We start from the raw sequence: 17,455 nt of genomic DNA on the forward strand, positions 1-17,455 counted from the left end.
ATTTCCTCTTGAATGGAAATCAGCAGCTATCACTTCTCTCTTTAAAGGGGCCCTACCATGAAAATTCTACTTTTTGAGGTTATAAATAAATTTCACTGTTCCTCTCTATAAAGAACCCCAAAACAGTATTTTGATCCATTCATGCATTTAAGAGTAATCCTCTAAAAACCTGCACTGTCTGCAGCAGCCCCTCCCATACCCACGAAAATGAGCGGGTGGAAACGTGCTGACGTAAGATCGATGCCAACAGTTCCCTCCAGGAAGAGTCTGTGCTGTAAGCTCCGCCCCTTGGCTTACACAACACTCTATCCCCTTATGCAGTGATGATCAGCGAAAAAAAAACTTTCATTTTAGATGCATGATACTGTATATCTTCCAATGTATATCTTCACTCTGAAAGGATGAAGAAAATCGTGGTATGGCCTCTTTAAAGGAGGTGATACTTCAGATTTAAATTGTTATAGGCCTATCTCCATTTTACCCTGTTTATCCAAAGTCTTCGAAAACGGGTCAACAAACAACTAATTCATCATCTTGAAACTCGCAATACTCTGACCCCCATGCAGTCTGGTTTCCAAAGTGGACACAGCTGTATCTCAACCACTCTGAATGTGCTGAATGACATCATTTGTACCATTGATCAGAGAGAGTATTGCACGGCTGTGTTTGTAGATTTGTCTAAAGCTTTTGATTCTGTGACCACTCTGTGCTTCTTACGCGGCTCCATCATATTGGTGTCTCAATGGGTTGTGTTGCTTTTTCAGATGTTACATCACTGACCGTACACAGTTTGTGTGTACAGCTGACTACCAATCTTTTCCACTCCTGGTAACCATGGGGGTCCCTCAGGGATCCATCTTGGGACCAATCTTGTTTAAAATCTATATAAATGAAATTGCTAATGCTCATTCATTTGTACGCTGATGACACTATTTTGTACACATCCAGCCCTTCGTAAGAGATTGCCATATAATCTCTTTAGAATAGTTCCAATGATTTGGAACGGGCCTTCTCCAGTCTTCACATCAGAATCATTGCCAACAAAACTAAATTCATGATTTTCAATTGTCATCCAGCTCAGACACCCTGTGAGGGCAGTATTTCAACCTTTGACGGCACAACACCACAACCTGTCGGCTTATATAAATAATTAGGAGAGTTCCGCATCCGGGTCATCAAGGTATGGCAGGGTAATATCGGACCTCCTGACCAAAAGAGGAAAGATACCCCTAAAGACAATCTAACCGAAGGGAAAACTGACATCTAAAACTTCTAGAAGGGGGAAGAAAATGGCATCAAAACAGAAAATAAAAAAAACTACTCCAGGAATAAACAAAGACAGCGAACCCGAGCAACACGTGGAAGCTAATGCTAACTCGGCTACAGCTAACCAGCCCGGAGTGAACACCGAAGAAGACCCGGTGAGCTTGATGGTAATACTTAAAGAACTAAGAGAATTTAGGCAAGACAGCAACCAAAAACTAGAAAACATCAGGGTGATATCGCCAAGACGAACGCAAGACTAGATGATGCGGAAGAAAGAATTACGGAGAACGAAGAGAGGCTTCAAAATGCAGAAAAAGCGCTAGCTGAAATGCTAAAAACACAAGACCAACTCCGAGCGAAGTTAACAGATCAGGAGAGCCACTCTAGGAGAGAAAACGTACGAATTTACGGGATTCCCGAAGGAGCAGAAGGAAGCCCGACGGCGATGATCCCCTTCACAGAGAAGCTGCTAAAAGAAAACCTTGATATCGCCACAACAACGGACATGAAGATAGAAAGAGCACACAGGGCGCTCGCGCCGCGACCACCACCTGAAGCACCACCCAGATCCATCTTGGTCAGGTTCCTGGGCTTCAGAATGAAGGAAGAAGTGATTCGGCTGACATGGCAAAAAAAAGGCTTTATGTTTGAAAATAAGAGGATCAGCCTGGACCATGACTATGCGCCGGATATCCTGAACAGAAGAAGAGAATACGCCGAGGCCCGAAGAGTTCTAAAAGAAAACAAGATCCGGTTTCAGACCCTCTTCCCGGCTCGACTGAGGGTTTTTTATGAGGAGGGTACAACAACTCATGAGACTGTGGAAGAGGCGACGGAGGACATAAGGAGACGAGGCATGCCAGTGACGGTGATCACACAACCTACATCCCTCCTGGGAAAGATTCAACAGGGGGCGTGGCAACAGGTGAAGAGCGGGCGGACAACCGGAGCCAGGAAGACATCGAGCTACAGGAAAAAGCTGCAAGTATTCAGGCGCTCAGAAGAAAAGAACACTGGCTGAAAGTTATCCTGCAGGTCTGAAGGAAATTACTCCTCTGGTAACAGGGTTTGGTGATAATTAAGAAGAGGGTGGGGAGGGAGTAGGAAAAAAAAAAAGCCAAACTTGAGTTTTAAATGAAAGGTATGGTCAGGGAGTTTAATGGGAAGTGACTGAGTAAAACATGACTGTTGTCACTGAGGAGGGCCCTCTGGCCTCTAACAGGGCGAGAGGCTATCCCTCAAACTTGAAACGGGTCAGTGGAAAGACCTCAAGGTTGGAGGTGGGAATAGACGGGAAGTGTTTTTTTGTTCACAACGTTTGGGATGTTTTTTGTTCTGCTGTTCAGTTATGTTGTAAAGGGTACATCTACAGCTTGGTTGTGAGAAAAGTGTAACATTGAATAGATAGATAGATAGATAGATAGATAGATAGATAGATAGATAGATAGATAGATAGATAGATAGATAGATAGATAGATAGATAGACTTTATTGTCTGTTCAATGAACAGAAATTCATCTTTCAACACGGCATAAGACAATAAAATTGATTCAATTGATAAAAGTTAAAAAAGCTAAAAAGTTAATAAATATATAGAAAATCAAAAGTCATAGAGATCCTAAAAATCACATAATTCACCATCCACATACATACAATTTAATCAATAACAAAAAATGGATGCAGACAGGACCTGTTGAAATTCTTTCATTTAATGTAAATGGGGTTTTAAATCCCATCAAAAGGAGTAAGATTTTATCAAAATTAAAGAAGGAAAAAGCCCAGGTAGCATTTCTTCAGGAAACTCACTTGAGCCAGCTTGAACATATTAAACTAAAAAAGAAGGGCTTTCAGCATGTTTTCTCCCATCCTACAAAAACGGACATAGGAGAGGGGTTGCAATACTTATATCCAATACACTCAATTATGAACACATTTCAGATCTGCAGGATGTGGAGGGTCGCTTTATAAACATCACAGGGAAAATAGAAGGATTTGAAACTACATTTATAAATGTGTATACTCCTCCTGGAAGTAACTGGCCTCTTTATAAACACATTTTGATTTAACGGTGAACTCTGGGGTTGTGATATGTGGAGGAGATTTTAATATTAACCCAAAACTAGATGCATCAGGACCGACCCCTCATGAAACCTCACTAAGAAGATAAAATCCTTAATGCTGGAACTAGATATAATAGATGTTTGGAGGGACTTGTACCCCAGAAGCAGAGACTACACTTATTATTCCCATCCACATTCAGTCTACTCCAGAATCGACTATTTCTTTATGTTCAGTAATGATAGATTCAGAATAAGAGATTGTACAATTAAGACAATCGATCTGTCTGACCACACTCCTATCTCGCTGTCAATAAACCTAGAGAAAAAATGTAGGAAAACACTATGGAAATTAAACTCAAACATACTGAATGATCCCAAAATTAGAGACCAACTGAAAAAAGAAATTCAAGATTTCTTAGAACTCAATGACTCTGGTGAAGTGGCTCAAACAATTATATGGGATACGTTGATAGCCGTAATGAGAGGTAAGATTATTTCAGTCACCTCTCACTTAAAAAGGCTAAGAGAGCAGAAATTAGTAGATCTACAGGGAAGGTTAAAACAGTTAATATTAACTGATAGCAAAAATACTAATCCAATGCTAAAAGGAGACATTAAAAGGATACAAAGAGAAATTGATGACATTTATACTCAAGACACACAAAAGAAAATAACTTTTTAAAACATAAATATTATGAAATTGGCAGCAAATCAACAAAACTATTAGCATACAAATTAAGAAAACAAAGAGAAGAAAATACCATCCACAAAATAAAAAACCCAAACTAAAAAAGTAGAAAGTAAACTGGAAAAAATTCAAGAGAGTTTTGAAATGTACTACCAGGCCCTATACTCACAACCTCAAGCTCCAAATGAGACAAAGATTGAAGCCTTTCTAAAAACATTAGATATGCCAATGCTAACAGAATTGAAGAGAGATAAATTAACACAACCAATAACAAATAAGGAATTTCAACTAGCCATTTCTAAATTAAGGGCAGGGAAATCACCTGGTTCAGATGGATACAACGCTGAGTGGTATAAGATCCTTCAGCAAGAACTATCCCCTCTTCTGCTGAACACTTTTAATTGGGTCATACAAAAAGGTGAAATTCCCCCGTCATGGAGCAATGCGATCATCTCAGTCATTCCCAAAGAGGGCAATGATAAGCAAGACTGCAGCAATTACAGACCTATAAGTGTTCTTAACATAGATTATAAATTATTTACATCAATCTTAGCTCGAAGACTGGAAAACGTTCTGCCCGACCTGATACATTTGGACCAAACCGGTTTTATAAAGCAAAGACAAACCTTCAATAATATAAGAAGATCACTGCATGTATTGGAGCAAACAATTAGGGATAAAAAAGGGCCATGATAGTGGGGCTGGACGCAGAGAAGGCCTTCGATTCGGTCAGCTGGTTATTTCTTTATAAAGTTTTAGAGAAATTTGGATTTAACAACAATTATATAACAATGACTAAGACTCTGTATAATAAACCAAAGGCCAGCATAAAGATAAATGGGAGTGTTTCAGAATACTTCACCCTGGAGAGAGGAACAAGACAGGGCTGCCCAATCTCCCCCCTCTTGTTTGCCTTATATATTGAACCTCTTGGTCAATCAATACGACAAAGTAAATCAGTAAAAGGTGTGAGTGTAGAGATGGGGGAACAAAAAGTCGCTATGTTCGCAGATGACATTTTGATTTTTTTAGAGGATCCTGAAAACTCATTCATAGAATTGATGACATTGTTAACTGAATTTGGAAAGCTATCAGGCTACAAACTCAATATAGGAAAACACAGGTGATGACATTAAATCATAGGGTCTCTGATGCCCTACAATGTAAATATAAACTCAACTGGAATGCAGACTCACTAAAATATTTAGGGATTATCCTTACAAAGGACACGTCTAAATTATATCAGGCAAATTATAAACCTTTATCTTTAAATATGAAACCAGACTTGAACCGATGGAACCTTATTCCCTTCCTCAAGAATAAACACAATTAAAATGAACATCCTCCCACGGCTTCTATATTTGTTTAGGACTTTACCAATAGAGGTGAGTGACACCCAGTTTAGGGAGTGGGATAAATGGATATCTCGTTTCATATGGCAGGGAAAGAAACCCAAGAAGCCGCTCCTCACTCTCTTTTTCTGCCCCCTATGACTGGAATGAGCTGCAGAGAACCCTACAGTTGTGTTCCCTGTCTCATTATCTGCATTTAAGACATTAACAGATGTGATTAGTGATGAATGGCGATGTTATTAACTTAACTTTTTTTAATGGGTTTCCTGTTGTCTTTTTATTGAAATTATGAACTTGGTGACTCCTGCAGACTTCTTATTGTAAATATTTAAATTATTGATGTGAGAAGATGTCATGTTTTAATCTGTATATTTGTACTTATTACCCTTTTGTTCTGTTTCTGTATTGCTGATACATAATAATTGTAAATGAGAAATTGTTCTCAGTCGACCTACCTGTATAAATAAAGGTAAATAATACACAACTGGGTTTTGTTATTTTAGTTTGGGTAGTTGGTAGTCTTAGTTGCTTTGTTTGTTTGTTTTCTTCAGGTAGTTTTGGTTAAGCAGCCATTAGCAGGAGCTGCTGACCCTGACGGTCGACATGTCTGGGTCAGCAGTCTCCATGACTTATTTATGTTTGGCTGAGGTTCCAATCCCTTTTGGTGAGTCTTTTTGTTTGAACAGCACACTGATTATTTGATTTTGTTCTTGTTTTCAGGACACAGGTTTCCGTTTATATAATAAACTGTGTTGGTCTTACTCTTACTGGTGTCCAGTTTTTATGTTTTTGTTCCCTTTTGTATTTATTCCCCTAGACCTCAGCCAGGTGGGCCTGTTGGGGGCGTAACAATAAGTGATTATACATGTGTGATAGAGGACATCCAATTTGTGAAGGAGAGTTTTTGAAGTAACAATAAGTGAAAGATGAGTCAGTGGTTTTTGGGATACCAACTCTCTCTTTTCCAGACTCTTCCTTTCTTCAGCAGACTAAACTACTCTGACACACTTTTTAGCAGGAATCCTAAATGGTAACCAGGCAACAGAGGCAGTGGGCAGACTGTGGGAGCGCAGTAACAGAGCAGGCTGCTCCTTCTGATACGGTGGGACGCTCCTCAGGCTCTCCAGGTCAGGACGGATGAAACTCAGCCTGCAGTCTAATCAGCCAATTCTCTGAGTTCATGAAACTTTTTTTTGCTTAAGAAGTTTCCAATGTCCAAAAGAAGTAGCTCAACAAGTCAGTGATCATTTGTAGAATATGCACACAATAACAGGATCAGCATTCTCACCAACACCACCAAACGGGAGAGAGCTGAGACTGTAGTGCATCATGACATCGTTGACTGTCACTCCTCCACTCGTGGTCTCCTCAATCATCCTCTTTACCTCCTGAGAGCCATGAATAAATAGCAGGAAGAAAAAGAGGAGAAATATGAGGAAGAGGAGTAGAAGGAAGAGCAGCTGCAAACTCCCAACTTCTCCAAAACGATCTGCATTCACCTTCTTGTTGGGGGAAAAGATGTAGAGAGCCAGGGGTTTCTCCCTCTCATTGATGAAGTTGATGGCATCATCCATGTCACTTACAGTCACAATGGGCAGCACAGGACCGAAGATCTCTTCCTGCATCAGCCGGGAATGGGGGGGCACGTCTTTCAGCACTGTGGGAGCTTTCCAGCAAAAGATCTTTTGAGTTTAAACCCTAAAAACATGTATTTGTCTGGCATCAAGGAGCTAGAAATACCCACCGATGTAGCACTGTGAGGGGTCGCTCTGACCCCCCACCACTGGGGTGTAACCCTCCATCAGGTTCATGATTCGGCTGAAGTGTCGCTGGTTGATGATTCGGCCGTAGTCTGCAGAGCACTTGGGGTCAGCTCCATAAAATTCCTGGAGTGAGATAAAAGTCCAGATTTGACCATCCAGCTCCACCCAATGAGAAATGCAGACATTTCCCGAAGGGAGGGTTACCAGCAGCGTGCGTCTGATGCATTCGATCACCCGGCTCTGGATGCAGGGCTCACACAGGATGTAGTCAGGAGCGATGCACGTCTGACCACAGTTTACAAACTTTCCCCATGTGATGCGGCTGTTCACAGAAGCACTGATTCAGGTCTGATTGACAGATGAAGCTAAACGTACAGTGGGGCAAAAACGCTTTGAGTCAGCCACCAATTGTGCAAGTTCTCCCTCTTCAAAAGACGAGAGAGGTCTGTAATTTTCATCATAGGTTTACCTGAACCATGAGAAAAAAATCCAGAAAATAACATAGCTAATCTTTAAAGAATGTATTTGTAAATGATGTTGGAAAATAAATATTTGTTCACATACAAACATGCAAGCAAATATTCTGTCCCTCAGAGACCTATAATTCTTCTGTAAGAGGATCCTCCATCCTCCACTGGTTACCTGTCGTAATGGCACCTGTTTGCACTGGTTATGTATAGAAAAGACACCTGTCCACAACCTCAGTCTGACTCCAAACTCCACCAAATCAAATTTTTTTAATAAAAAAGCGCTTGTCATACTTCGCGCAGCTCGAAGCGCTTTACATTAAAAACAAAAACATATACAATAAAAGCCAACCGCCCCCCATCAACACATCCAACCCATGATCCCACACACAATGAATATTTACAAAAATGACTTCTAAATGGGGGCTGCACGGTGGCGCAGTGGTTAGCGCTCTTGCCTCACAGCGAGAAGGCCCCGGTTCGACTCCCGGCTGGGACCTTTCTGTGTGGAGTTTGCATGTTCTCCCCGTGCATGCGTGGGTTTTCACAGGGGACTCCGGCTTCCTCCCACCGTCCAAAAACATGCTTCATAGGTTAATTGGTGACTCTAAATTACCCCTAGGTGTGGATGGATGTGTGATTGAGGCCCTGCGACAGACTGGCGACCTGTCCAGGGTGTACCCCGCCTTCGCCCGTCAGTAGCCGGGATAGGCTCCAGCACCCCCGCGACCCCGTAAGGGACAAAGCGGTCAAGAAAATGGATGGATGGATGGACTTCTAAATGAGAATTGTAAAATAAACTTAAGGCTTGGCTCTGCTGTGAGGAAACAGTATTGAGGATTCTATCATACCAGGGACCAGCTCAGTCAAAGGAACATCGCCATGGCGACCACCCAGACCGGGACACCAACGGAGTCCACTCCACAGCTGTGAGGCTGCAGTGCAGGACTCCAGCCGCCCCAGCAAGGGCGAGAACCACGGCAACGACCCCAGACCAAGCAGACAAGCCCTGATATGATAGAACCCACAGGAAACACTGGGGGTAAAATCATAGTAAAATGTTTAAATAAGAGACATAAAATATTGTTGAAAATATTAATACATTCACAAGATAAAATAAAATAATAAATAAGATAATAAATGAAAATAATAACATATTAAAACTACTAAAACAAATAAATAGGGACATAAGGTCAACTAAAAGCAGCATTAAAAAGGTGAGTCTTGAGCCTCTTCTTAAAAACCTCTACGGTCTCTGCGGCTCTGAGACTCTCCGGCAGGCTGTTCCAGAGGCGAGGACCGTAATGGTAGAACGAAGCCTCACCATGTGTTTTGGTCCTCACCTTAGGAACAACTAACAGGCCGGTGCCGGAGGACCTCAGGGTCCGCGAGGGTTCATACTTTAAAAGAAGATCACTTAAATAAGAAGGCCCAAGACCATAAAAACATTTATAAACCATTAAAAGAATCTTAAAATCAATCCTGAAACGCACAGGGAGCCAATGCAGCGATTTTAAAACTGGTGTAATGTGTTCCCGCCCCCTGGTCCTCGTCAGAACTTGTGCCGCCGAGTTCTGTAATAATTGTAAATTTGTAAGAGATTTTTGAGGTAAACCAGAGAGCAGGGCATTACAATAATCTAAACGACTAAAAATAAAAGCATGCATCAGCACCTCTGTGCTGGCAAGAGAGAGGAATGGGCGGACTCTGGCGATATTTTTAAGATGATAAAATCCTGTCTTAACGACATTTTTAATATGAGGAATAAAATTCAGCTCAGAGTCTAAAAGAACGCCCAGGTTTCTCACACAGTGAGAAGGATTAAAATTCTGAAGACGAGTTAAAATTCTCTCTCTCTTGTCTTCAGGACCGATGATTAAAACTTCTGTTTTGTCCTGGTTGAGCTGAAGGAAGTTCTCTGCCATCCATGACTTGATGTCTAAAATACAATTTAAAAGAGTATTTAAAGGTTCAAGGTCATCAGGAGACACGGCGATGTAAAGTTGAGTATCATCAGCATAGCTGTGAAAGTCAACGCCGTGTCTCCTGATGACATCCCCAAGAGGCAACATGTACAAGTTAAAAAGAATGGGACCTAAAATTGACCCTTGGGGAACCCCACAACTTATTTCATGGATTCTTGAGGAGCATGTATCCATACTTACATAAAAGTGTCGATCTGTAAGGTAAGAATAAAACCACTTAAGAACATTTCCAGAGAGGCCCACTAGACTCCTAAGTCTATTTAATAAAATCTGGTGATCTACCGTATCAAAGGCGGCACTAAGATCCAGCAGCACCAGAACAGAAAGTTTCTGTGAGTCTAAATTAATTCTAAGATCATTAACGATCTTTAAAAGAGCCGTCTCTGTACTGTGGTTCATTCTAAAACCAGACTGATATTTTTCTAAAATGTTTTTGTTATTTAAAACTCATGTAGTTGAGTAGCGACACTTTTTTCTATAGTTTTACTTAAAAACGGTAAGTTGGATACAGGTCTGTAGTTATCCAGAGTATTTGGATCTAAACTTCTCTTCTTCAGAAGGGGCCTCACCACCGCCGTCTTACAGGCAGAGGGGAAGACACCCGTCTGAAGAGAGCAGTTCACTATGTTTAAAAGCTCTGACTCAAAGAATCCATAAAATGTCTTAAAAAGTGAAGTGGGGATGGGATCTAAAAGGCAGGTTTCAGTTAAAAATAGACAAGTCAAATCATGGTCTAAAATCAGATCACTCATGATAAAAGACTTATTTAAAAGTGATCTGACATTAAAAACAGCCATTTTCATTATTATGAGTAAAATCTGACGTGAGCATGAGATGGGTTTAGTGACTGGTGTTGTGTGAATTGGACGGAGACATCTGACATGCGAGGCACTTGGGAAAGAATTGAAGTGATTGGAATATCTATTTGTGATATGAACTGGTATGTGATGCTTAGTGGCAGAGAATGATGGATCAGGGGTGTGGATGTCCTGGTTCGACCGTCAGCTTGGAATGGCTTTGAAAGGAGTGTGAGATCAATGTTGAGACTGAGAAGACGAGAACCATTATTGTTGGAGTGTAAACCGTCTGCTTTGAAGAGATATGGTCTATTGTAGAATGTTGTGAAGTTATTGGTTATTACAAAAAAAAATAATTGAATAAAAATAAAAAAACAACAACCGGATTACATAATTTTGCAAAACAGTGAAATGAAGAAATTAAGTAGCGGTGGGATTATATAAATTTGCTTCTTCCCACTCCTTTACAAGCAATCAATCAAACTCTACTGACTTTAGTTAATTATCACAAAATATGAATGAACCAAATGTGACATAAGTGTTTTATTTTTGTTTTCTATTTTCTAATCAATGCATTTCATTGTTTCTGCAATGAGTTTGAAATCATTGTGTGCTTTGTCCTGTATTTTTCAATCTATGCTTGAAATAAACCAATCAATCAATCAATGTATGGGATGCTCATGGAGTGACAATATGATTTTAACCAGATGTGAAGCTGACGGATGCGTGAGAACATGATGTCTCCGTAACGGGGTGCAGGAAGTGGTCCAGATATGATACAGTTTATGTTTAAATCTTGGATGTTGTGAATGAGGTTAATAAAGTCCACTTTCAGAGTCTCAGATTGGTGCAGTTTAAGGTTGTTGGTGCCTGCATGTATAATAAAGGTCTCAGCAGAGGGGTATTTAACAGTGAGTTGGTGGGCAGAGTTATTAATGTCATTGACGGCTGATCCTGAGAATGAAAGTGTTTGGCACCAGGCAACACGGACATGCCGGACAACGGAGTCTCCCACGATGAGCTGCTGCACGTCCGGTTCTCCCCGCTCTCTCTGGGTGACGAGCAGCAGCCTCCACGGGCTCAGGTGGAGAGTTGAGAGTTCCAGAGAGATGTTTCCCGGCAGGCAGTGATCCAATACGAGGATCCGCTTTTGGGATAGGATCCGCTGAGGCTGGTGAGCCGGAGAGTGCGGTGCGCGATCCCCGGGACAGCTCGCCCGAGCGTCGGGCCACGGCCTCGCAGAGCAGACGGCGGCAGCGTTTCCCTCTCGCGGCGGACACCGAAGAAACGGCGGAGGCCCCCGGCGGAGGCGCCGTGACTCCAGGAAGAAGCGCGTCCCGATCAGGCTCCACCAAGGCGGGCTCCGAAGCAGAACCAGATGCCGTTGGATCTGGACAGAAGGAAGCGGGACCCGTCACTCCGCAGAGACACGCAGCAGAGCTGGATGTCACGGTAGGAGCTCCACCTGATCTCGGTCCCGGCGGGCCCGCTCGCGTCGCTTACGCCCCAATGAGGCCTTCAGCCAGCGGGGCAAAGTGGTTAGAGAGTGCTAGGCTTTCCGAGCTGGCAGTCTCAGGTTTAGATCCACAGTTCCTCCAGCCACGACGTGTCACCTCAGCCCATGATTGCTTCGGCGTGGAGGAGAGGGCTGGAGCCCTGGGTCCAGCGTCGGTCTGGTCATCTTGGAGGTCCTGTGGACTCCTGGCTTCAACTGCGGAGCTGGTGTTGGTCTGAGCTGCGTCTGTCCACTTCCATCGTATGTTATCATGGCGACATATTAGAACAATATTGCTGCCAGTAGTGGTGGAATTAGCTCAGCGGGAAGTTCTCCGAACCATGGCAGCGTCTGTGACATTAAACGATTTGAAAACTGCAGGTCAATTTACTTGGATTGTGAAGCTGATACTAAGAGAATTCTCTTTATGAAGTTTTGTTTTTCCTTGAGCTCCAGTCTCAACTTTTGAATAGTGACTTGAAGTTGGCGGTGTCCTGAGTTGCAGTTCTCACACATGGGAGTGCAAACTCCGAGGGGTAGAGTGTCAGCATTAGCCATCTTGATCAAGAACTTTGATCATCAACCAAAGAGCTGTCTAATGACACTAGAAATAAAACAGTTGACCTGCACCAGGATAGGAAGACTGAATCTGCAATATTTCCTATTGCAGATTCAGTCTTCCTATCCTGGTGCACAGCTTGGTGTGAAGAAATCAATGATTAGGAAATGGAAGAGATACAAGACCACTGAGAATCTCCCTCCATCTAGGGGCAGATCTCACCCCATGGGGTCAAATGATCACAAAATTCCCAGAACCCCACTGGGGACATAGTGAATGACCTGCAGAGAGTTGGACCAAAGTAACAAAGGGTAACACACAACAAACCGTGCAGTGGCAGACGTGTCCTCCTGCTAAAGCTATGGAAACGTCATGGTTTGGGGCTGATTTTCAGCAAAGGGACAAGGACGACTGATCCATGTAAAGGAAAGAATAAAAGGAGCCACGAATGGTCAGATTCTGAGTGAAAACCTCCTTCCATCAAAAAGGACATTGAAGATGAAACAAGGCTGGGTCTGTCACCATGACAACTATCCCAGACTCACTGCCCGGGTAACCAAGGACTGGCTTCGTAAGAAGCATTTCAAGGTCCTGGAGTGGCCTAACCAGTCTCCAGATCTCATATAAAATCTTTGGAGGGAGTTAAAAGCCTGTGTTGCTCATCGACAGCCCCAAAACATCACTGCTCTAGAGGAGATCTGATGGAGGAATGGACCAAAACATCACTGCTCTAGAGGAGATCTGTGTGGAGGAATGGACCAAAACATCACTGCTCCAGAGGAGATCTGCATGGAGGAATGGACCAAAACATCACTGCTCTAGAGGAGATCTGCATGGAGGAATGGACCAAAACATCACTGCTCTAGAGGAGATCTGTATGGAGGAATGGACCAAGACATCACTGCTCTAGAGGATATCTGATGGATGAATGGACCAAAACAGCACTGCTCTAGAGGAGATCTGATGGAGGAATGGACCAAAACATCACTGCTCTAGAGGAGATCTGATGGATGAATGGACCAAAACATCACTGCTCTAGAGGAGATCTGATCGAGGAATGGACCAAAATACCAGCAACAGCTTGTGAAAACCTTGTGAAGACGTACAGAACACATTTGACTGCTGTCATTTCCAACAAAGAGTATTTGAGATAAACTTTGTTTTTGGCCAAATACTTATTTTCCACCATAATTTGCAAAGAAATTCTTTCAAAATCAGCAATGTGATTTACTGGATTTTTTTCTCATTTTGTCTCTCATGGTTGAGGTAAACCTATGACAAAAATGACAGACCTTTTATCTTTTTAAGTGGGAGAACTTGCACAATTGGTGGCTGAATAAATCCTTGTTTGCCCCAGCATGTCAATTCCAAAGTCAGGTCCTGTCAGACAAGCATGCAGCTGACACAAAGTTTTAAAGTCTTTCATTAGTTAGTAAACCTTATCAGGCAACAACGTCTTTGTGTTTCTTCAGTTTGTTTTAATGTTGAATTCTTTTTTTTTTACGTATGCTGCTGCGATCAGTCCTTCTGGAGTGAGAGTTACCGGCACGCCACCCGGATGTCACAGTCCTTGTCAATGTAGCAGGGGCTCTTCCCCCCCAGCTCCAGGGTCACTGGGGTGAGGTGGCGTGCTGCAGCTTCCATCACCAGCTTGGCCACGGTGCTGCTGCCCGTGTAAAACACGTGGTCAAACCTGAGCCGCAGCAGCTCCTGGGTCTCTGAGGCTCCACCCATCACAACCGGATACAGGTCCTTTGAACAAACATCGGGGCTTACAAAGTGTAAAAAATTGTTTACTAATTTAAACTTTTGAAATATCAATTTCTCAGTTACTCCAAAAGAATATCAACCGAGGATTTGAGAAGAAACAGTTACTACAAATCAATCTTTTATGGACTAAAATGACATTTGTAATGATATCCTAAAGTAAGATACATGCTTTACCCTTAGAGCTTAAGCCTTTAACACCTGAGGCGCCACCGGTGACGCTTAAACACAAAATCTTTCACGTTCTGTAACTTTTCAACCGCTAACACGGTGATTCCAGTAGATAAGTGGCTCATCCAGTCAAAATCTACTGGAATTATGGCGTTAATGGTCAAAGAACATAAACAAGAACATAAACCTTTCAACAGTGTTAAAGGGTTAAACATTGACTTCTCATCAAGGGTCCTGCATGGGAACAAAAACCCACTGAAGGGAGCACTGTCACACACATGGAACTAGAATGACAGAAAAAAAAAGAACCAGACTCTTGTGTCTTGTTTGAAATGGTTTGAGGAGTCTCATTTCTGCATTCTCTCCGAAAACATAATTCAGATAACTTTGTATAGAAAACTGAAATCAGACACTTTTGGTCATAAGTCAAGAAATTTGGAAAACTGAAGCCACCTTTAAATACAGCCCAGCTGACGTGGTTTTGACCACGCTGTCTCATGATCTAGGAACCTATGAAGTAGATAGAAACAGAGTGGAACCTGCTGTCACATCATCTTGAAAAGTTCTGATTTGCTACAGATCTGACCCAAATGGGAACTAATACATCTGATCACATGAGGAGTAATTTCATTTTGAACAAAGCCCAGACAACACAAGAAAGCTTGAACCCAAAGCTTTACACTCAGGTGGTTCACTGGAACTATCACGTCTCAGTGAAGTTGGGTCTGGAGCAACAAACGGATGACAAAGACAAAACGTTTGAGGAAGATAAAGGCTGCCAGGATAAAAGAGGCTTGAACATTTTCCAGAAGCTCTGTTGTGAGTGAAGTTTGAAAGGGGAGGCTGTTGAGAGGTCAGTCCTAATGGGGTGTTCTTACTGGTAATCAGACTATAATGTAATCTCACTTCCAAACCAGTATGTGAAATTCAATGACGTCATGAATATGTCATTTTTTAAATAAACATTTGTCTGTTTTAGACATTCTAGCATATGTTTTCTGTTGTGGACGAACCTTAGCCTTCATTTTTGAACGTTTTAGTGTTTGTCACGTAGGCTTCTGCTCAACTCTTCAGGGCTTCCAGTTGTGCTTTCTTCTCCATGACGTGTCTTCCTTTTCTGACGTTGTGATACAGTGAAACTGCTGTTTTGTCTGACGCTGGTGTTTAAGAACCATCTTGACTGAGTGGATCAGGGTGACACGGACAAAATAAAAACATCCAACACACACTGCCTCCCTGAACCTGCTGATGCTGCACGAAGCCTCAACACTGCAGTCATTCTGCCCCACACCGCCCCACCACCACCAACAGCTCAGACCTTGTCCAGATAACGTGGCAGCAGCGCTCGGAGCAGGAGGGACGAACACTCGCTGAGCTCTGATGGCTTCACCACAGCTGCGTTGCCTGTTGATGGAGAACACAGGTTTCTGTGAATGAGATGAGATCACCATGTGATGAGGAGCAGCTGAGTAGGAGGATGAGAATGCAGCGATGGGAGGGCAGTCACCAGAGTTTAGAATAGAGGAATAAGTTCATGATTACAACAGAGATGGATGGAATGAGAAATGTGCACAAACTCTTCAATTAGAGCAGCAGGTGAGGCTGATGTCTGTTCCCTCTGAACCAGCACAAAACAAGAGCTGAGAATCTAATTCTGGGCCCAATTAGAATGGCTATAAACTGAGGGGGTATCATCTACTCAGCCTCAGCAGCCTGTTGATGATTGACAATACCGATGTGTCCCTGCTTTCATTGCTATACACTGTATCTGGATGATCTAACAGACTTAGAGAGCAGGACTGATTCAGGACATGAGCAAACACTACAAGCTGGAAAAAGCTCAACAGAGCCTCTGAGACTAGTGATTTCAGCTTTCATTCAGAACACATTTCTGCTCCTTTTCCTTTTGTGTTTCTTCCTGTTGTTCTGGTCATTCCTAATACAAAAAAAGCTTCAAATGTTTTCCATCCCTGAGTTCCCTGTTTGGTGGTGCTCCGGCTCAGACTGGAATAGACAGGTCTAACTTTGAGAGGCAGAATGTGTTTGAAGTGAAGGGGGACCAGCAGACTCTGCAGAAGCTGAACAGGGACTTTAGGTCCTCATCGCCTGTTAGATCTCAGTTTGTTTCATTATTTTCATCCTTTCTGCTCTTTTCCAAAGCAGACTCTGAGGACCTGCAGCTGACAGACTCTTTACCTGCTGCAATGGCTCCGATTAGCGGTAGCAGGGTGAGGGCCCATGGATAATTCCAGGCTCCGATGATGAGCACCACCCCCAGGGGTTCTGGCTGGATGTAGACCTCATCAGATATAGTGAGAAGGTTTTTCTCCACCGGTCGAGGAGCTGTCCACTCTGCAATCTTCTCGATGGCCAGCTTGATCTCATTCTCAATGCCGATTAGCTCCAGCAGCGGGGTGTCATACTGGCTCTGCAGAGAGCCAGCTCACATGTCAAAGCTCCGCTTACTGTCATCATCAAGCTGCCTCCACTCACCCTGTTGATGTCCTGTTTGAGGGCGGTGCAGATCTCTGTCTCTTTCTCCGTCAGCATCCTCTGCAGGGCATGGAGCTGCTGCAGCCGGAACTCCAGCGCTCGAGCCCTGCCGCTGACGAAGGCCTCTTTGGCGCGTTGAACCACCTGCCTATCCATGCTAACACCTGCTCTGGACACAAGCATGGTCAGCAGTCTGTCAGCTCCTCACTGGAGACCAATGAGTGAGGAAAGTCATTCATCCAGAAGATGAATCATGGCATCTGGACTTAAAGTCTTCTTTCTTCACAAAACCAAGTGGTTTCATCCGGTAGAAGACTTCAAGACCAGATATACTATGACTCAACTTCAGAACACATCTGCAGGGTCTGTTAAACCAGTTTGACCCACTTGTCCTCTTACATGACCCTCTACACCAGGGGTCAGGAACCTTTTTGAAACTGAGAGCTACTTCATGGTACTGAGTCATATGAAGGGCTATCAGTTTGAAATAACAAATTTTCCTTTAGTTCAACATTATTAATAATAATAATGATCCTCCTCTATGTAAAGACTCTGATTTCTCATCATAATTCTCAATAATGACAACAAGCTAG

At 42.8% G+C, this 17,455-nt stretch overlaps 1 protein-coding gene across 3 annotated transcripts in view; it reads right to left on the reverse strand.

Annotated features, from left to right (window-relative positions):
• LOC112136362 (aldehyde dehydrogenase, dimeric NADP-preferring) overlaps nt 1-17,455 on the reverse strand; it is a 23,488-nt gene that overhangs the window by 1,552 nt on the left and 4,481 nt on the right. The window contains exons 2-9 of one of the 3 annotated variants that reach the window (XM_036214979.1): nt 16,863-17,026; nt 16,566-16,797; nt 15,688-15,773; nt 13,975-14,183; nt 7,333-7,450; nt 7,110-7,251; nt 6,865-7,031; nt 6,654-6,753 (exon numbers count right to left, since the gene is read on the reverse strand). In XM_036214979.1, coding sequence (XP_036070872.1) covers nt 6,654-6,753; nt 6,865-7,031; nt 7,110-7,251; nt 7,333-7,450; nt 13,975-14,183; nt 15,688-15,773; nt 16,566-16,797; nt 16,863-17,018 — 1,210 coding nt within the window. In that variant the 5' untranslated portion in view covers nt 17,019-17,026. Of the gene's footprint in view, nt 1-6,653; nt 6,754-6,864; nt 7,032-7,109; nt 7,252-7,332; nt 7,451-13,974; nt 14,184-15,687; nt 15,774-16,565; nt 16,798-16,862; nt 17,070-17,455 lie in introns of all 3 variants that reach the window. The other 2 variants (XM_036214980.1, XM_024258013.2) reach the window with 2 other exon arrangements.

The sequence above is a fragment of the Oryzias melastigma genome, linkage group LG13 (genome assembly GCF_002922805.2).
Source record: "Oryzias melastigma strain HK-1 linkage group LG13, ASM292280v2, whole genome shotgun sequence".
NCBI classification, from domain to species: domain Eukaryota; kingdom Metazoa; phylum Chordata; class Actinopteri; order Beloniformes; family Adrianichthyidae; genus Oryzias; species Oryzias melastigma.